Source organism: Cherax quadricarinatus, chromosome 3 (assembly GCF_038502225.1).
Source record: "Cherax quadricarinatus isolate ZL_2023a chromosome 3, ASM3850222v1, whole genome shotgun sequence".
NCBI classification, from domain to species: domain Eukaryota; kingdom Metazoa; phylum Arthropoda; class Malacostraca; order Decapoda; family Parastacidae; genus Cherax; species Cherax quadricarinatus.
This window is the reverse complement of record NC_091294.1, coordinates 16,444,829-16,466,358: the sequence shown is the minus strand read 5'-3', so window position 1 is coordinate 16,466,358 and position 21,530 is coordinate 16,444,829. Positions and strand designations below refer to the sequence as shown.

The 21,530-nt window shown below is 42.2% G+C and overlaps 2 protein-coding genes across 5 annotated transcripts in view; one reads left to right on the top strand and one right to left on the bottom strand.

Moving 5' to 3' along the window:
- LOC128684112 (organic cation transporter protein-like) overlaps nt 1-21,530 on the top strand; it is a 664,663-nt gene that overhangs the window by 409,898 nt on the left and 233,235 nt on the right. The window lies entirely within an intron of this gene.
- LOC128706568 (protein mono-ADP-ribosyltransferase PARP12) overlaps nt 1-21,530 on the bottom strand; it is an 80,651-nt gene that overhangs the window by 1,327 nt on the left and 57,794 nt on the right. For 2 of the 4 annotated variants that reach the window (XM_070090325.1, XM_053801500.2), the window contains one exon: nt 10,731-12,952. In XM_070090325.1, coding sequence (XP_069946426.1) covers nt 11,085-12,952 — 1,868 coding nt within the window. In that variant the 3' untranslated portion in view covers nt 10,731-11,084. Of the gene's footprint in view, nt 1-4,296; nt 4,828-10,730; nt 12,953-21,530 lie in introns of those variants that run through there. The other 2 variants (XM_070090347.1, XM_070090336.1) reach the window with 2 other exon arrangements.

Below are 21,530 nucleotides of genomic sequence, written 5' to 3'. Positions count from 1 at the left end.
CATGTGTCTAATTTGTCAACTTGTCGGTTTTTTGAACCATTTGTCTACAAGCTACACTAATATTTTCTGTGACTGAACTCAATGTCAGGGAAATGACTCGTTACTGGCGCTAGCGATTCTTACATTATGATTCATTACCAATGTAACTTGTTTATCTTTCATAATTTTATGGGTTCATTCTCTGGATTCATGACGTTAGTTAGTTTAGTATTTTACACATCGTAGACCCACGGTGTGGGTGGTAGTTAAAAGATTACAGAGGCACATAATGGGTATAAGGACTGGGCCGCAAAGTTTTAGAAATTAACTATTTATATGTTTATATCTGGTTAAAGTCGCAATGAGTTATTTATGTAGACATGAATTAGGTCTCAAGAATATTACAAAAATATTACCTTGTATTTTACCAAGGTATGCTTGTAAAAAAAAAGTTTAAGTGGTTAACGTTATTTACAGTGGGCAAAGTCAGGGCACTTTTCCTGAATGGTTGGTAATATGCCGCTGTGGATAAAATATTTTGATATTTCTTGAGCATTTTTGAGCGAGTTGTCTCTGAATTCATTAATTTTATCGCATTACAGCACATACTGATGCCAAGTGTGATAATTGTGCGAAACGTCGTCAACAAAGTACGCATTCTATAACACTCCAAGTTTTGTCTCTTTACCACCAAAATGGCTAGAGTGAGGGAAGTGTGGAAATATTTTCATAATTTCTTAAATATAGAACATATGATTGAATAATACAATAACTGTAATAAAATATGATGCTGTTTGGACCCTTCGAGAAATTTCGAGAGAGGGGGAGCAGAACAGCCAGTAGGAGGGAGGAGGAGCAGAACAGCCAGTAGGAGGGAGGGGGAGCAGAACAGCCAGTAGGAGGGAGGGGGAGCAGAACAGCCAGTAGGAGGGAGGGGGACCAGAACAGCCAGTAGGAGGGAGGGGGAGCAGAGCAGCCAGTAGGAGGGAGGGGGAGCAGAACACCCAGTAGGAGGGAGGGGGAGCAGAACAGCCAGTAGGAGGGAGGGGAGCAGACCCGCCAGTAGGCGGGAGGGGGAGCAGAACAGCCAGTAGGAGGGAGGGGGAGCAGAACAGCCAGTAGGAGGGAGGGGGAGCAGAACAGCCAGTAGGAGGGAGGGGGAGCAGAGCAGCCAGTAGGAGGGAGGGGGAGCAGAACAGCCAGTAGGAGGGAGGGGGAACAGAACAGCCAGTAGGAGGGAGGGGGAGCAGAGCAGCCAGTAGGAGGGAGGGGGAGCAGAACAGCCAGTAGGAGGGAGGGGGAGAACATAAGAACATAAGAACATAAGAAAGGAGGAACACTGCAGGAGGCCTGCTGGCCCATACTAGGCAGGTCCTTTACAATTCATCCCACTAACAAAACATTTACCCAACCCAATTTTCAATGCTACCCAAGAAATAAGCTCTGATGTGAAAGTCCCACTCAAATCCAACCCTTCCCACTCATGTACTTATCCAACCTAGATTTGAAACTAAACAAAGTCCTAGCCTCAATAACCCAACTAGGTAGACTGTTCCACTCATCAACTACCCTATTTCCAAACCAATACTTTCCTATGTCCTTTCTAAATCTAAACTTATCTAATTTAAATCCATTACTGCGGGTTCTCTCTTGGAGAGACATCCTCAAGACCTTATTAATATCCCCTTTATTAATACCTATCTTCCACTTATACACTTCGATCAGGTCTCCCCTCATTCTTCGTCTAACAAGTGAATGTAACTTAAGAGTCTTCAATCTTTCTTCATAAGGAAGATTTCTGATGCTATGTATTAATTTAGTCATCCTACGCTGAATGTTTTCTAACGAATTTATGTCCATTTTGTAATACGGAGACCAGAACTGAGCTGCATAATCAAGGTGAGGCCTTACTAATGATGTATAAAGCTGCAGTATGACTTCTGGACTTCTGTTGCTTACACTTCTTGATATAAATCCCAGTAATCTATTTGCCTTATTACGTACGCTTAGGCATTGCTGTCTTGGTTTAAGGTTGCTGCTCACCATAACCCCCAAGTCCTTTTCGCAATCTGTATGGCTAAGTTCTACATCATTTAACTTATAAGTACTAGGGTTATGGACACTCCCAAGCTTCAGAACCTTGCATTTATCTACATTGAACTGCATCTGCCACTTTTCTGACCAAGAATAGAGTTTGTTTAAATCCTCCTGAAGTTCCCTAACATCTACGTTTGAATCAATTATCCTACCTATCTTTGTGTCATCGGCGAATTTGCTCATATCACTAGTAATTCCCTCATCAAGATCATTGATATATATTATAAACAACAACGGGCCCAAGACTGATCCCTGTGGAACGCCACTTGTTACAGATCCCCACTCGGATTTAACCCCATTTATGGACACTCTCTGCTTCCTGTCAGTGAGCCATGACTCGATCCACGAGAGCACTTTTCCCCCAATACCATGAGCTGCCACTTTCTTTAACAGTCTCTGGTGCGGAACTCTATCAAAAGCCTTACTAAAATCTAAGTAAATAATATCAAATTCTTTATTGTGGTCAACAGCCTCAAAAGCTTTACTGAAGAAAGTTAATAAATTAGTTAGACAAGACCGGCCTCTTGTGAATCCATGCTGAGTATCATTAATCAAGCTATGCTTATCGAGATGGCTTCTTATAATCTCAGCTATAATTGACTCTAGTAATTTGCCTACAATTGAGGTCAGGCTTATTGGGCGGTAATTTGACGGTAACGACTTGTCCCCTGTTTTAAAAATAGGAGTTACATTAGCCATCTTCCACATATCAGACACTACACCTGTTTGAAGAGATAAATTAAAAATATTAGTTAATGGTTCACAGAGTTCCATTTTGCATTCCTTAAGAACCCTTGAAAAAACCTCATCAGGACCCGGCGACTTATTTTGCTTCAGTCTGTCTATCTGCCTCACAACCATCTCACTAGTGACTGTGATGTTACATAATTTATCTTCTTCTAGCCCACTGTAAAAATTAATTACTGGAATATTGTTAGTGTCTTCCTGTGTAAAAACTGAGAGAAAATAATTATTTAAAATCAAGCACATTTCATTCTCATTGTCAGTAAGGTGCCCATAGTTATTTTTAAGGGGACCTATCTTATCTCTAACTTTTGTTCTATAGACCTGGAAAAAACTTTTTGGGTTAGTTTTAGAATCCCTAGCAACTTTAATTTCATAGTCCCTTTTAGCTTTTCTTATCCCCTTTTTAATGTCCCTCTTAATGTCAATATACTGATTCATAAGATGACCCTCACCTCTTTTGATACGCCTATAAATTCCTTTCTTATGCCCTAGTAGATATTTGAGCCTATTATTCATCCATTTTGGGTCATTTCTATTTGATCTAATTTCTTTATATGGGATAAACGCTCTTTGAGCAGCATGTATAGTGTTCAGAAAACTGTCATATTGATAGCTCTCTTCGTTACCCCAGTCAACAGATGATAAGTGTTCTCTAAGCCCATCGTAATCTGCTAAGCGAAAATCTGGGACTGTTACTGAGTTATCGCTACTATCGTACTTCCATTCAATGCTAAATGTAATTGATTTGTGGTCGCTAGCACCCAGTTCCTCTGAAATTTCTAAATTATTAACAAGGGATTCATTGTTTGCCATAACTAAGTCAAGCAGGTTATTTCCCCTTGTAGGTTCTGTCACAAACTGCTTCAAAAAACAATCCTGAAATACTTCTAAGAAGTCGTACGATTCTAAATTCCCAGTCAAGAAATTCCAATCAACATGACTAAAGTTAAAGTCTCCTAGAATTACTACATTATCGTGCCTTGTGGCCTTAACAATTTCCTCCCATAGTAGTTTCCCTTGGTCCCTATCTAAGTTAGGGGGACGGTATATCACTCCTAAAATCAGTTTTTCATGCCCCTCTGAAAATTCTATCCAAACAGACTCTGTATGTGTTACTTCAGACTTAATACCCGTTTTTATGCAACAGTTCAAGCGATCTCGGACATACAATGCCACCCCACCCCCCCTCCCAATACTTCTATCTTCTTGGAACAATTTAAAACCCTGAGCAGAGGGAGGGGGAGCAGAACAACCAGTAGGAGGGAGGGGGAGCAGAACAGCCAGTAGGAGGGAGGGGGAGCAGAACAGCCAGTAGGAGGGAGGGGGAGCAGAACAGCCAGTAGGAGGGAGGGGGAGCAGAACAGCCAGTAGGAGGGAGGGGGAGCAGAGCAGCCAGTAGGAGGGAGGGGGAGCAGAACAACCAGTAGGAGGGAGGGGGAGCAGAACAGCCAGTCGGAGGGAGGGGGAGCAGAACAGCCAGTAGGAGGGAGGGGGAGCAGAACAACCAGTAGGAGGGAGGGGAGCAGAACAGCCAGTAGGAGGGAGGGGGAGCAGAACAGCCAGTAGGAGGGAGGGGGAGCAGAACAGCCAGTAGGAGGGAGGGGGAGCAGAACAACCAATAGGAGGGAGGAGGAGCAGAACAGCCAGTAAGAGGGAGGGGGAGCAGAACAGCCAGTAGGAGGGAGGGGGAGCAGAACAACCAATAGGAGGGAGGGGGAGCAGAACAGCCAGTAGGAGGGAGGGGGAGCAGAACAACCAGTAGGGACGTTGGGGAGATGCCATATTGAATTTAGTATGGGTACACTGGTTGTTACAATCGTCTAATAATCCGGCATCATCGAGGCTATAATGGGACAGGAAATTTGCGGGACCTCAAGAATTACGTTTGGATGGGGGAAAATAAATGTGGACATCACTCACAGGGAAGTGCACCATAGTTTTTGCATTTAGATCAGTAGCTGGCCAGTGTAGGGTCTAGGTGTTAGGTGTTGTGGTGTGATCCATCTGCAGTAATTAAATGGTAAGTGTTAGTACCAATTATATTTGTTGTTCCCAGCAAGCTTAATCCTATACAGTCCACATAACCTTAATTACCAGAGTAGCTGGTTGTAATATAATTATTAATTTAATGTCAAGTCTAGCTTTTTATGAGAGTGGTGAAGAAGTGGGCAGTCGAAGGAGTTGCAGTTCAGTGACCTACTGTGACTAAGTCCCACTTACCTCACCCAGATTACTTTCAGGTAATAATTCAGGTGATGTTCTGTAAACCTCTTGCAGGTAATTTACTCACATAATAATAATAATAATAATTTTCACAGGAAGAGTCTGAAATACAAGGAATAGCAATCGTGTAACTGAAATTATAGTTATTACTATATATTCACAAAATGCACTCAACCTGCATGTCACTGAAAGGTATGTCTTCACTGGTATAATAGACGAGGCCACCCACACTACCTTGCACAGTCTTATAAACTTTCTTAACTTTTTTCATCGTAGATGAGAACTCCTCTGGATGGATCGTAACAGCTGGAAATTACCTCCAGATAAATTTGATATATGTGTCAAATAAGGCAAGTGACTCTTCTCTGCACTATGAGATGTACAACAATTATGGCTCACACTGACGTGCTGGCCAACCTTCGAAGTTGTTGTTGTTGGCCATCTGTGCCTTAACTCTGGAATCTTTCTAAAATTTCACAAATATAATGTTAGATTCATGAAAAGTTATAAATACAGTAATATAATAATTAGCTATTCATGTAAAAAAACAAAAAAGAGCCACGCCACACATGGCTGTGAGTGGTGGCAGGAGGTGAGTGGTGGCAGGAGGTGAGTGGTGGCAGGAGGTGAGTGGTGGCAGGAGGTGAGTGGTGGCAGGAGGTGAGTGGTGGCAGGAGGTGAGTGGTGGCAGGAGGTGAGTGGTGGCAGGAGGTGAGTGGTGGCAGGAGGTGAGTGGTGGCAGGAGGTGTGGTGGCAGGAGGTGAGTGGTGGCAGGAGGTGAGTGGTGGCAGGAGGTGAGTGGTGGCAGGAGGTGAGTGGTGGCAGGAGGTGAGTGGTGGCAGGAGGTGTGGTGGCAGGAGGTGAGTGGTGGCAGGAGGTGAGTGGTGGCAGGAGGTGAGTGGTGGCAGGAGGTGAGTGGTGGCAGGTGAGTGGTGGCAGGAGGTGAGTGGTGGCAGGAGGTGAGTGGTGGCAGGAGGTGTGGTGGCAGGAGGTGAGTGGTGGCAGGAGGTGAGTGGTGGCAGGAGGTGAGTGGTGGCAGGAGGTGTGGTGGCAGGAGGTGAGTGGTGGCAGGAGGTGAGTGGTGGCAGGTGAGTGGTGGCAGGAGGTGAGTGGTGGCAGGTGAGTGGTGGCAGGAGGTGAGTGGTGGCAGGAGGTGAGTGGTGGCAGGAGGTGTGGTGGTAGGAGGTGAGTGGTGGCAGGAGGTGAGTGGTGGCAGGAGGTGAGTGGTGGCAGGAGGTGAGTGGTGGCAGGAGGTGTGGTGGCAGGAGGGGAGTGGTGGCAGGAGGTGAGTGGTGGCAGGAGGTGAGTGGTGGCAGGAGGTGAGTGGTAGCAGGAGGTGAGTGGTGGCAGGAGGTGAGTGGTGGCAGGTGTGGTGGCAGGAGGTGAGTGGTGGCAGGAGGTGAGTGGTGGCAGGAGGTGAGTGGTGGCAGGAGGTGAGTGGTGACAGGAGGTGAGTGGTGACAGGAGGTGAGTGGTGGCAGGAGGTGAGTGGTGGCAGGAGGTGAGTGGTGGCAGGAGGTGAGTGGTGACAGGAGGTGAGTGGTGACAGGAGGTGAGTGGTGGCAGGAGGTGAGTGGTGGCAGGAGGTGAGTGGTGGCAGGAGGTGAGTGGTGGCAGGAGGTGAGTGGTGGCAGGAGGTGAGTGGTGGCAGGAGGTGAGTGGTGGCAGGAGGTGTGGTGGCAGGAGGTGAGTGGTGGCAGGAGGTGAGTGGTGGCAGGAGGTGAGTGGTGGCAGGAGGTGAGTGGTGGCAGGAGGTGAGTGGTGGCAGGAGGTGTGGTGGCAGGAGGTGAGTGGTGGCAGGAGGTGAGTGGTGGCAGGAGGTGAGTGGTGGCAGGAGGTGAGTGGTGGCAGGTGAGTGGTGGCAGGAGGTGAGTGGTGGCAGGAGGTGAGTGGTGGCAGGAGGTGTGGTGGCAGGAGGTGAGTGGTGGCAGGAGGTGAGTGGTGGCAGGAGGTGAGTGGTGGCAGGAGGTGTGGTGGCAGGAGGTGAGTGGTGGCAGGAGGTGAGTGGTGGCAGGTGAGTGGTGGCAGGAGGTGAGTGGTGGCAGGTGAGTGGTGGCAGGAGGTGAGTGGTGGCAGGAGGTGAGTGGTGGCAGGAGGTGTGGTGGTAGGAGGTGAGTGGTGGCAGGAGGTGAGTGGTGGCAGGAGGTGAGTGGTGGCAGGAGGTGAGTGGTGGCAGGAGGTGTGGTGGCAGGAGGTGAGTGGTGGCAGGAGGTGAGTGGTGGCAGGAGGTGAGTGGTGGCAGGAGGTGAGTGGTGGCAGGAGGTGAGTGGTGGCAGGAGGTGAGTGGTGGCAGGTGTGGTGGCAGGAGGTGAGTGGTGGCAGGAGGTGAGTGGTGGCAGGAGGTGAGTGGTGGCAGGAGGTGAGTGGTGGCAGGAGGTGAGTGGTGACAGGAGGTGAGTGGTGACAGGAGGTGAGTGGTGGCAGGAGGTGAGTGGTGGCAGGAGGTGAGTGGTGGCAGGAGGTGAGTGGTGACAGGAGGTGAGTGGTGACAGGAGGTGAGTGGTGGCAGGAGGTGAGTGGTGGCAGGAGGTGAGTGGTGGCAGGAGGTGAGTGGTGACAGGAGGTGAGTGGTGACAGGAGGTGAGTGGTGGCAGGAGGTGAGTGGTGGCAGGAGGTGAGTGGTGACCAGACACACTCACCGTCATCCTTCTCAAAGCTTGACCATCACACTTTGCATAATAAAGTTTGGCTAAGTTTCGCATAATCTTAAAAGGGTTTCGACTGGCCATACGATAAAATAAAAAGGGTTGCAAGTCCAATTCAACACTGAAGCGCTGTCATAATAGTCAGACGGAATGGATATATGTATAATATTACAGACGATGCCTTGAAGTGCTACTTATCATTATTTTTCTAACGAGACATTCTACATCTCTGTTTTAAAGCTCCGTGTAAACTTACTAATCCTCTTTTATCTATATTTTAAATTAGGCTACATAAAGCTATGAAAAGCTAAATTTAACCACAAATATATATATATATATATATATATATATATATATATATATATATATATATATATATATATATATATATATATATATATATATATATATATGCAATAAGATCACAGTAAACAGGTGATTTTAAATTATGCAAAACAACCACTGTGAAAGAGTAGTGAAATTCCAAGCGCTTTCCTGACTACTCACATTGACAATGTGAGTAGTCACGAAAGCGCTTGGAATTTCACTACTCTTTCACAGTGGTTGTTTTATATATATATATATATATATATATATATATATATATATATATATATATATATATATATATATATATATATATATATATATATATATATATATATATACATAACCGGCTACAATATTTCTGGCAACGTGGCTTCAAGAGCAGGAAACGATTATCACTGGTGGTGCAAGACTGGGCCACGAGGTGCCAGCTAGGGTCACTGGTGGTGCAAGACTGGGCCACGAGGTGCCAGCTAGGGTCACTGGTGGTGCAAGACTGGGCCACGAGGTGCCAGCTAGGGTCACTGGTGGTGCAAGACTGGGCCACGAGGTGCCAGCTAGGGTCACTGGTGGTGCAAGACTGGGCCACGAGGTGCCAGCTAGGGTCACTGGTGGTGCAAGACTGGGCCACGAGGTGCCAACAAGAGGAAGGGAAAGCTTTAAAACCTCAAGTTTCATCTCCAAATTTTGATGTAGTTGCGAATTATTGCAGTCACGGTATTGTGACGTATTTTTCCTGCGGTTACTGACCGTTCCCACAACACCCTCTTGTAACCACTATTAAAACAATCTTTGCAAATCACTGATGTGCATCAAACTTTCGTGTGTGAAAACCATATGTAATGTCTACGCAAATTTGCACCTACTTTATGATCCTAAACTTGATTTTTTCATCAATCCATCAGGAATACATTGTATTTCCACAGGAAAAAATATATTTAATAAGTATTAACTTAACTGCTCCACTGTATACTGTCCACTTTGAATGAACGTAGAATCGCAAAATATTTATGGACACGAACTCCTGAAATTCTTGATGTCACCAGAAAAATGTCAAGTTCGTTGCGTCAGGGTAGGAGGGAGAACTATTAGAAAACTTGTCACAGTGTGATGTCACATAATCAATGTGAATAATGAATCATTTTTATTCTGTTAAAATTGTGAAATCATACGTCATGTTAATTCTTGAATTAATCTATAAATTTACAAGTAATTTTGACAATGCTCAAGAACTGTGATGCAACACACGCTCGGATCACACTGGAAGAACCTAGGTTCAATCTCGGATTAGTCGAGACATTGGCAAGTCTCCTTACACCTACTGCCTCTGCTCACCTTGACGTAAATAGACTTGGGTTCCTAGATGTTAACCCTCGCATCTTAGTAGTAGAGCGACTAAATCGCACCTGAAAGTGCCCGGTTTCAGTACTGGGAGACTGAAGACAAGTAAGTACCTTTGTATTGCTGTCCCTGCTCACTCAGTAGTACAAAGGTACCTGGGAGTGAGTCACATTCATCAAGAACAACGCCAAAGGATTCTAAAGGTATTCCTTTGCTCTTCCGAGTTATTCATACCTGGAGAGGGTTTCGGGGGTTAACGCCCCCGCGGCCCGGTCTGTGACCAGGCCTCATGGGTTAATAATTTTCTGGAATTACTACCAAGAAAGTCTTTTTCAGCACAATAATAGTCAAGGTTTGGTGATACACCACAATAATACTGATGATCATGTAAAACGTTAATATTTATGATGATGCAACACATTAATACTGACGATTTGATACTATAACACAATAATACTGATCAGGATACATCAAAAATGCTTTTATAACACAAAAGTATAATACCATGACGATGCAACACAATAATACTTATAATGATGCGGTGCAATAATGTTCAAGAATTGATGGCAAAACACAATAATAATTATCATGACGAATCACTATAATATTTATTATGATAACACAAGTATTCTCAAAAACTGACACAACACATTAATACCTTAGAAATGATGATGAAGCTATAATTACTATGATATAATAATGCGGTACAGTACTACTAAAACTCTGATGATGCGAAGTGATAATACTTAAAACTTGATGGCACTGATAATACTTAAAAGACTTTATGGCACTGGCAGTCCTTAAGACTTAATGATGGTAGTTAAGACTTGATGACACTGGAACTCGGTCCCACCCTCAGACAAGATCATCCGTCTGAAAGGTAGTGAATCTCTTGATGATAGAGCAGATGACCAGATACGGCATCTTCAAGATAAGAGAACCTTCCTCTAGCAGGTTAGATTACCAGTCTACAAGGTATTGTATTGTATCTCATAAGAGGACAGAGGATCAGCTATGGAGTCGACTACATACTCTACTCCAAACGTTCAGGTCAGTGCATTAGTGAGCATTTTTCAATATTTTTTCTAAGGCATTAAGACCACTTACAAGCGTACGTTCTTTTTCCACTGTACAGAGAATGCTTATATGTTAAAGACGGACGGACAAACTATTCGTTTTCCCTGAAAGATTTTTAAATGAAATTTTGCGGTTTTGGATGTGCTAGTATGAGTTGTTGGAAAGTTTCAACTTAATGTTTTTAACTTCTTATGTTTTAGCTTAGAAGACAAATAACAGAGCTTGAAATATCTCGGCCGAAACGTTTCAAACTGGAAACCGAAGCCACACACTCAGGCTGTCCCAGGAGTCACATGAAGAGAAATAAACTACCGTACAGTGTGGAAGTATTTAGTATGTTTTGCTTTCCAAAATTCTAAGTCTTTGCCTAAATTAAACTACCTCGCAGGTGAGCGCCAGAAAGCTCACAAATAAATCTGTTATCGTGTGTTGGGTTCTTCATTTTCAAGGAAGGAAGCGGGGAAAAGCGCAGTATTCTATTAATTTTTTTTTGGTGCAATTAACTTTCAGTAGTTCCATTTTCTGAGGACGCACATATCTCTGTGGTTAGGTAATCGTAGATGCATTCTATGCACAACTGAGAGAAAGAGAGAGAGGCGTGGAAGAGTAACGCTTCACTTATTTTAAGAAAATGCACTGTAGCTAAGCTTAGGTCACAGTCACGATGTACTGGGGATAGTACTCTTTCTTGTCGTACTTCACGTAAACTGTCGGGGTTTCGACATCGTTGACGGTGGTGTCGGAAGTGACACCGGTCTCGGGATCGGTGGGGGGACTCTCCATTGTGCCGTCTCCCTTGGTTATGTCTGCCACCGCCACCTGTGCCACCAGCAGGTAGGACTTGTCGTACCGTGAGTCTGGAACACTGTACCTGAAGGCCCTATCCACGTCAGAAAAGAAGTAAGTGCCATGGCCATACCTTGTTTTTTTCCCGTAGGATGTTCCCTGGAGCGTCCGATCCAAGTTCTTACGGAAGATTTTCGGCAACACGTCCTTTGTGGTTCCGTGGAACAGCTGCCGTATGGTGGGTTCCGGTCCGTTGTAAATATCAGGCATTTCTTCAAGTCGTTTTTGGAATTTGCGCCACAACTGTCGATTTTGTATTCGTTTTATTCCCAAAACTCTTCTTTTGCTCAATCCCGGCTCAAGGAGTGCCATCACCTCCCGATATTCATTAGTGTATGGGTTGAGAGGAACAAGACGAAGGTTCTCCACACACTCCATGTCCTCCCAGATGACAGGTAATGACGGGTCAATTTCGGAGCCTTGAAAAGAAGGAGAAGTAGAGGTTGGTGATGAGGGCGCTGGGGTCTCTTCGTCCTCGCCTTCGAGAGATGAAGGGATGGGAGACTCTGGGGTCTCGTCTTCTCCGTAGTCTGGAGACGAAGCCCTGGTGCTTTCTTCGTCCTCATCAAGATGTGGCTGTGGTCGTCGTCTGATCTCTTTCTGGGAGCCATTCTCATCATTCGTTTGAGTCATCGTGGCGAATTCTATGGAGTATTTGTGGTTTTCGGTAGAGAAGTATATAATTTTGCTCCCTTCTTTAAAGCTTTTCTCTATTTCTTCCCAAGTTATACTGCTTACCAGGTCGTTGTGAGGTGTTCCATAAGGCACCCATTCATTTTCTTCTGTTAAGAAATACCAGACAAAGTTTCTTGCTTTCACATCAGTGTCCTCCTTCTCCTCCGTGCACAGTCGGCGCAACCACAGTATTTCACCAGAAGTGTTAGTGATGGTCATTGTATCAAAATGTGCAGTCCAAGTATCACGGCCCATGATCTGTAGCAGGTAACCGGGTGGGGGACGGTAGGTGGTTGGATTGGGTGGGGGCATGGGAACACTTTCTTGAGCTGGATCACAATATGAGCGCTCCAGGGCCATCACCTGGGCGTCTTGGAGGTTCTGCCAGCGGCCGTCCTTCTCCCGTACCTGCCACTGGTAATGCCGCGTAGCGTGCAGGCGACTACACCCGACATTCTCCTGTTTGCACAGTCCCTCCACCGAGAAGTAGCAGATCTCGGGAACGAGCACATCCCCGTTTGAATTCATTGTCCACAATGATGCATTCAGGCGACCATCGATATTCAACTCTCTTTCCTCTTCGTCTGAATCTTGGATCACCAGCTGTACCATCTTGCACAGAACTTCGTTGTTCAGCTCCTCCAGGAAGTGGTTATAGAGTATGCGCGAGTTAGGCTGCTGTTCCCAATCGTGACTTCTAAAACACGAGTCTGAGGTACACACGTCCTTCAGGTAATGTAGGGTCTCGCACTCGTCTGCGAGGTCACACTCACCTGCCACGCTGTAGGAGGGACACATCGTCAGCCTGGGGCGCAGCTTTACCACTTCCTCCTCCAGGTAGAACACCCTGGGGTAGGTGAACACCACCCGTCGCACAGCAGATGGCTGCAACTGGTGCTTCTGCATGAGATTCAGCAATGTGGTGGACATGTGGGGCTTGTATGCCAACACTTCCACTAGCTTTCGTGGCCTCAGGAAAGCCTTATCCACTTGACCTAGAAAGAAGCGTCGGGATGTAAGGTATAGAATGAATGAAGTTTCGTGATGATGTATAAATGTATTGTACGTTTAATATCCCATCTCTTTAACACCATCTGTCTGTTTACATTCCTGTATATGTCCATTTCAGCCTATGTGCATATGTCTATTAAGTTATTTATTTGTACATTCATTCGTCCAATTATTTACAGAAATGGTACACAAATTTCAAAGGTACATTCAACCAGACTATAAAAAAAAATATTCGCTCAATTATCCTTAAGGATTGGCCTATCATTATTATCAATTGTTATTATTATTATTATTATTATTATTATTATTATTATTATTATTATTATTATTATTATTATTGTTATTATTATTATTATTATTACTCTGTAAGAGACTTGCTACAGTGTCTTACTTAGAGTGTATTACTTAGAGTGTCTTACCTAGAGTGTCTTACCTAGAGTGTGCTACCTAGAGTGTCTTACCTAGAGTGTTACCTAGAGTGTCTTACCTAGAGTGTCTTACCTAGAGTGTGCTACCTAGAGTGTCTTACCTAGAGTGTTACCTAGAGTGTCTTACCTAGAGTGTGCTACCTAGAGTGTCTTACCTAGAGTGTGCTACCTAGAGTGTCTTACCTAGAGTGTCTTACCTAGAGTGTTACGTAGAGTGTCTTGCCTAGAGTGTGTTACCTAGAGTGTCTTACCTAGAGTGTTACGTAGAGTGTCTTGCCTAGAGTGTGTTACCTAGAGTGTCTTACCTAGAGTGTGGAACTATAAACACAAATGCAGTATAATGTGATCCTTTATTGACAACGTTTCACCCACACAGTGGGCTTTTTCAAGTCACACACAGATCCGTGTGTGACTTGAAAAAGCCCACTGTGTGGGTGAAACGTTGTCAATAAAGGATCACATTATACTGCATGTGTGTTTATATTTCCATTGTGTCGGTATTTGATACCATTTATTTCCACCTAGAGTGTGTTACCTAGAGTGTGTTACCTAGAGTGTCTTACCTAGAGTGTATTACGTAGAGTGTCTTACTTATGGTTTCTTTTTTTTTTTTTTTTTTTTTTTACAGTTTGCCACCGAAGTGGCTAGTTTATTGTGCACCCCATATCCATCCTGTGGACGGTAGCGCAAGAGCATATGGACACACAAAAGGCCTATGAACTAGGTCCAAAGGGTTAACAGGTGTACATAAGGATTTATATCTACATATCTACAGTTCATTTATCTGTTACAAGCAAATTTAGGAAATTTGCTTAGTATATCTGGTATCTTATTTTCATTAATAAGATATCTTGACATGTCACATAGGTTATTATACTGTCTATCTCTGTATTCCTCAATAAGTGGACAATTAAGCACAAAGTGTTCAAGAGTGACCATATGCCTGATCACATAATTTACATTTAGTTTGATCATCATCCGTGTGTCTCCCAAACTGCCAGAAGTACTTGTAACCAAGCCTAAGCCTGGCCACTACAACATCAGTCAGTCTGTTCACATTGCAAGTTGCTCCATAAACATACTTATCTACGTTCATGTTATCATGGTAGGTTATAGATCTACTCAGGCTTCTAACTGCATTCCTATAACAATCACTTTTATTATTTACTTTTTTCATAATATTATTCCTAATGCTAGACACAGACATACCAAAGTTATATTCTACATTCTCCTTCTGGGTACTCTTCTTGGCTAACAAATCAACTTTATCATGAAGGAGTAATCCAATGTGTGATGGGATTCATAGCAATTGTACATTAATTCCTTTGTCCGGGATGTTTGAGTATCTGTACCTGGCTTCTCCACTGAGCATGTTGTTGGAGTCATTATATGAGTCAAGAGCATTCAGTGATGATGTAGAATCAGTAATGATGATAGAGTCAAGCTCAGTGTCATAAGTTAGCTTTAGCGTCATTAAGATCGCAAACAATTCATTTTGCAGTGTAGGCTCCCAGTTGTTAATTCTTATGCCTAGTTCAACAAATTTATTATCGTTCTTAACTAGGGAGGTGGCAACAAGAGCAGATGCAGCCCTGCCAGAAGACGTTTTCACAATCTATTTAGATCTGTGTGTATTTACTTCTAGACACTTAGTAAGATTCATAGTGACAGTGTCTGGTTCACTTCTTAACATTCTAATACCGAGTACAGTGTTAATCTCAACAATCCTATCACTGATACTAGAAATACCAAGCTTCTTCATCCCTCATGTTAAGAATCTTTGTAGATTTGGGACAACCAAGAATAATTCTTACACCATTATGCATTAACTCCAAGGGTCGGGGAGAACTTTCTCTAGCTAATATCAACATGGGAGCAGCATAATCAATTAAGGACCTAACATAGGCTATGTACATCATTCTCACGATTCTCACATTAGCACCATAGTTGGGGTTGTAGCCAGCAACAGCTTTGAGAGCATTTAGCCTATCTTTGCATTTCTTATTAGTTGTGGTATAGTGGATTTGTTAAAGGGTACATCTACACCAAGATATCTGTAAGTTTTAATGTAGCTGATTTTTTCACCCTGTAAATAGATGGGTGAGGGATGTCGTTTGCTTGTTAATATCTTTGTTTTAGAGGAAGATATTATGAGACCTAGTCGATTACAAATTGATTGAACTTTATTAAGAATGGTACTCATCTTCTTATGCACTGTTTTATGGATCATGATGTCATCAGTATAGCTTATAGCTATATGTTTAGGTGAGGCAAGTAGAGCATTTAGGAGAGCATTAATCAGAATATTAAACAGCTTGGGACTGAGAACTCCTCCCTGCGGTGTACCTAGGGATATTTCTTTAGACTCTCTTCTAAAACCTTGGCAGAGGACAGAGGATACTCTATTTGACAGGTATCCTATTATCCAGCAGAGTAAGCTACCACCAATATTCATTTTGGCTTCATGTAATATAACGGTTCTGTTCGCGATATCAAATGCATATTTTAGACCAAGAAATGTGGTAAAACTAAGAAAGGTGGAAATACAGTTCTGCACACTTTTACCTTTCATGAACCCATAGAGGTGGGGGAAAGTTGGTGTCTGATTCTGTAGTACAGTCTGTTAAGTATCATTCTTTCAAAAGTTTTACAAAAGCAACTGGTTAAGGAGATCGATCTAAATGTATCAGGCTGTTGGGGCTTATGGATAGGCACAGTGAGACAGTTGGTCCAGGAAGTAGGAAGAACTCCCAATGTAACTGGTACTATAGAGTGCCAACAAAGGGGGTTATCAGGAACGCGCCTTAGAGTTCTGAGAATATCATAGTTTACATCATTCTCTCCAGGAGCAGTTGATCGACCTTATGTTAATGCATTGTCTAATTCATACTCGGTAAAGAGGCAATCACACTCATCAATATTTTGGCTCATAAAATTAAACAGTTTCAACATTTCTTCAGAAGCACCTAGAGTATGTTACCTAGAGTGTCTTATCTAGAGTGTGTTACCAAGAGTGTCTTACCTAGTGTATGTTACATAGAGTCTGCTACCTAGAGTGTCTTACCTAGAGTGTGTTACCTAGAGTATGTTACCGAGAGTGTCTTACCTAGAGTGTGTTACCTAGAGTGTCTTACCTAGTGTATGTTACCTAGAGTGTGTTACCTAGAGTGTGTTACCTAGAGTGTGTTACCTAGAGTGTCTTACCTAGAGTATGTTACCTAGAGTGTGTTACCTAGAGTGTGCTATCTAGAGTGTACTTCCTAGAGTGTCTTACCTAGTGTATGTTACCTAGAGTGTGTTACCTAGAGTGTGTTACCTACAGTATCTTACTTAGAGTGTCTTACCTAGAGTGTCTTATTAAAAGTGTGTTACCTAGAGTTTCCTACCTAGAGTGTCTTACCTAGAGCATGTTACCTGGAATGTGTTGCCTACAATGTCTTATCTAGAGTATGATACCTAGAGTGTGTTACCTAGAGTGTATTACCTACAGTGTCTTACTTAGAGTGTGTTACCTAGAGTATGTTACCTTAAGTGTATTATCTAGTGTATGTTACCTAGAGTGTATTACCTAGAGTAAGTTACTTAGAGTATGTTACCTAGAGTATCTCACTCAGAGTGTCTTACCTAGAATGTCTTACCTAGAGTGTGTTATCTGGAGTGTGTTACCTAGAGTATGTTACCTAGAATGTGTTACCTACACTGTCTTACCGAGTGTCTTACCTAGAGTGTGCTACTAGCGTATGTTACTTAGAGTATGTTACATAGAGTGTCTTACTTGGAGTGTCTTACCTAGAGTGTTACCTAGAGTGTATTACCTAGAGTGTGTTACCTAGCGTGCCTTACCTAGAGTTTCTTACCTAGAGTATCTTACCTAGACTTTCTTACGTACAGTGTCTTACGTAGAGTGTGTTACCTAGAGTGTGTTATGTAGAGTGTGCTACCTAGAGTGTCTTAGTGTGTTTTACCATGAGTGTGTTACCTAGAGTGTCTTACCTAGAGTGTCTTACCTAGAATGTCTTACCTAGAGTGTCTTACCTAGACTATGTTACATAGTGTTACCTAGAGTGTCTTACCTTGAGTGTGTTATCTAGAGTGTATTACATAGAGTGCCTTACCTAGTGTATGTTACCTAGAGTGTGTTACCTAGAGTATCTTACCTAGAGTGTGTTACCTAGAGTGTCTTACCATGAGTATGTTACCTAGAGTTTCTTACCTAGAGTGTCTTACCTAGAGTGTGTTACCTAGATTGTGTTACCTAGAGCGTCTTACCTAGAGTATTTATTTATTTATTTATTAATTTGAACACGATACATAGAAGTACAAGGAAATACAGTGGTTAAGTGTAACATGCCAAAGCTCCTTGTATGCAGAGCATTATGGGCAGGCTTAAAATTAACTTAAGATTAACTAAGCAATGATATATTCAGTGGTAAACATTGTTGTAAACAGTTAACAATTAAGCACAAATGAGTATTTCAAAGACAGGTCATATGGTCATTTACTGAGTTGCTGAGCATTCAGTACAATGGAGTATTCTGTTAGGTAATGTAATTAAAAATAACAAAGTTTGATTGGGTCACAGGTTAAACATTTATGAGATACAATTATTCAGTATTTATTTAGTTGTGGGTGAGTAAGTGATTTTTAAGAAGAGATTTGAATTTATAAACAGTGTTTCTTTTATATGCACAGGTAGTGAATTCTAGATGTTTGGGCCTTATATGTGCATTGAGTTTTTGCATAGCGTGAGATGGACACTAGGAATATCAAAGAGTGATCTGTGCCTTGTGGTATGTTCATGTGTTCTGTTGAGGTTGGTAAGGAGACGTTTGAGGGGAGGGTTTATATCAGAGTTAAGTGTTCTATGTATGTAGTAGGTACAATAATAAATATGGATGTTTTGTATGGTGAGTAGGTTTAGAGTTTTGAATATTGGTGGAGTGTGCTGCCTGTAGTGGGAATTTGTTATCATTCTGACTGCAGCCTTTTGTTGGGTAATTAATGGTCTGATATAGTTTATTGTTGTTGAGCCCCATGCACAGATTCCATAGGTGAGATAGGGGTAAATAAGTGAGTGATATAGGGCCAGGAGGGCTGACTGTGGAACATAGTACCGTATCTTCGATAGTATGCCTGCGGTCCTGGAAATTTTCTTGGAAATTTGTTGTATATGTGTTTGAAATTTGAGTCTATTATCAAGGTGGATTCCTAAGAATTTTCCCTCTGTTAGCTTTGTGATAGGTGATCCATTTATCATTATGTTAAGAGGGACATCCGTAGCTCTGTTACCAAACTGAATGAAGTAGGTTTTGTCAATGTTTAGAGTAAGTTTGTTAGTCCTCATCCAGGTAGATATTTTCTGTAATTCGGTATTCACAGTATTGGCTAGCATGACTGGGCTCGGGTGAGAGAAGACGTATGTAGTGTCATCTGCAAATAGTGTGGGTTTGAGTAGTTGCGATGCATTTGGTAGGTCATTTATGTAAACGAGAAAGAGAAGAGGGCCAAGGACACGTCCCTGTGGGACACCAACTGTAATTGGCTGTGCGGAAGAGTTTGCTCCATTTGTGTACACATATTGGCTTCTGTTGCTGAGGTAAGACTTTAGGTAGTTGAGGGAGTACCCTCTTATACCATAGTGCGACAATTTTATGTGGAGTAAGTCGTGGTCAACTGTATCAAAAGCTTTACGTAAATCAATGAAGATTCCCAGTGGGACTTCTTTTTTCTCTAATGCAGTGTATATTTGTTCTAGCATGTGTATAATAGCATCATTTGTATTTTTATTAGGCCAGGAACCCAAACTGACAGAGGTTGAGTATGTTGTGGGAGATGAGATAGGAGTGGATTCGCTTATGAATTAATTTTTCGAAGATTTTAGAGAGAGGGTGTAAGTTGGATATTGGCCTATAGTTATTCAAGTCTGTTTGGTCTCCTCCTTTATGGATCGGGGTGACCGTCGCTATTTTGAGAACTGTAGGGAAGGTTAAAGAGTGTTGCAATGATTGGTGACAGCACTCACGACACTTTTTTGTATATAATGGGTGGTAAGGTATTTAAATCTCCTGTCTTGTTTTTTAGTGTGTTGATAATAAGGGAGACTTCAGCTGGGTTAGTCGGAGCTAGGTACAGCGTGTTTGGGTAGTTGCCAATGAGGTAGTCATTGGGTGGGGTATTTGAGCTTGGAATTTTATTGGCAAGGTTTTTTCCTGTGGTGGAGAAGAAATCATTGAGTCTGTTTGCTGTTTCAGTTGGTGGGAGTTGGGGTTCATCTGGCTTTGTTAGTTCAATTGCGCTGTTTCGTGATGTCTTTTTTGTTCCTAGAATTTCTGATAGGGTTTTCCATATCTTTTTTATGTCACCTTTTAAGTTGGATAATCTGTTCTCATAATACAATTTTTTTGCCCTTCTTATCAGGCTGGTTAGGATTGACGAGTAACGTTTTGTTTGATCTCTGGTTATGTGACCCATTCTGTACTGTTTTTCGTATAGATGCTTTGTATTTATGGATTTGAGGATGCTGGGTGTTAGCCAGGGACTGTTCAGTATCTTAGCTGTCATCTGTTTAGTTTTTTCAGGGCAGTGCTTGTTATAGAGGTATTGGGTCTTTTTTAAAAAATTATTAATACTTTCGTCAATATCTGTATAGCTTTCTAGCTCAGTGTTCCAGTCAATTTTTGTCACTGCTGTTGTGAAGTTATTAATGGCTGCCTCATTGTGAAGTCTGAAAGTGACTTTAGCAGTGTCTTGGGGTAATTTGCCTAGATTAGTTATGAGGAAGGTAGGGTAGTGGTCTGTAGTATTATCTGTGATTATGCCTGATTTTAAAGGGGATATGGTGTTGGTCCAGATGTGGTCTAGTAGGGAAACACTAGTCTCTGTAATTATTGTAGGTTTTGTTACTGTTGGTAGCAACAAGCAGTTACTAATAGTGTTTGTGAATTCAGTAACTTGTGGGTCCTGGTCTTGCATAGATTTATATTGAAGTCACCTGAGAGTAGTAAGTGATCTTTATTAATGCATGCATCAGTTATCATACTTACTAGGTTTTCACTAAAACGGCTAATGTTTGACTGTGGTACTCTGTAGATGTTTATCACTGTGAGAGGTTTTTGTAGGTATTTGGATTTGAATTTAGGTATTATATATTCCCCATGTTCATCCCTTGTGCAAGTATTACTGATACATTCTAGTTGGTCTGAGTAGTATACAGCTGTGCCACCCTCTTGTTGATCTGGCCTACAGTTGTGTATGGCTGCGTAACCAGGAATGGCATAGACATCTGTAGCATCAGGCTTTAGCCAGGTTTCGGCGAGAGTAATGATGGATATACTGGCATGCAGGGAATTTAGTAATGCTATGAGGTCATCGTAATGTTTGCTTAAAGATGTGATATTGTAGTTAAAGACAGTTATGTTGTTGTTGGCTCTGAGAAGTGCCTTTGATTGTTCTGCTGTGTAGTAATTACAATTGCTGTTTGATTCATTTAAGTCATTCATTAAGAGGTTGGTATCAGGATCAATGATTGTAATCATAAGATTTATAGTGAATCTATAGTTAGAATTACGTATAAGACAAAGTAAATAGTCTAAAGCTAAAAAATAGCACCTGAATTATTTAAAAAAAAGTAAAAATATGAGCTAAGGTAGTTCTTTAAGGCTAAAATAAAGGAGACAATATAAAAGGGACTAAAATAATTTGTGGTGAACAAATAAAGTGATGATCAAATAAAGGAGCTTGGGAATATAATAATAGGTAGTTCTTTAAAGGTAGTTCTTTAAAGTTAAAATAAAGGAGACAATATAAAAGGAACTAATATAAGTTGTGGTGAACAAATAAAGTGATGATCAAATAAAGGAGCTTGGGAATATAATGGCAAAATAGTGAACTTATTACACTTTAGCACCTGAGAATAGCACCTTGAGTATTTTAACAATTGTGAATATGTGAACTAAGGTAGTTATATAAAGCTAAAATAAAGGAGAAAATATATAATGAACTAAATTAAGTAATGGTGAACGAAGTTCAGTGGACAGATAGTCACTATGATATAATATTGATTTGGGAGTAAGATCTGATTTGTAATGTATAATAAGTTGAGCAATTAATTGCACTATAAAAAGTAGAGAAATAT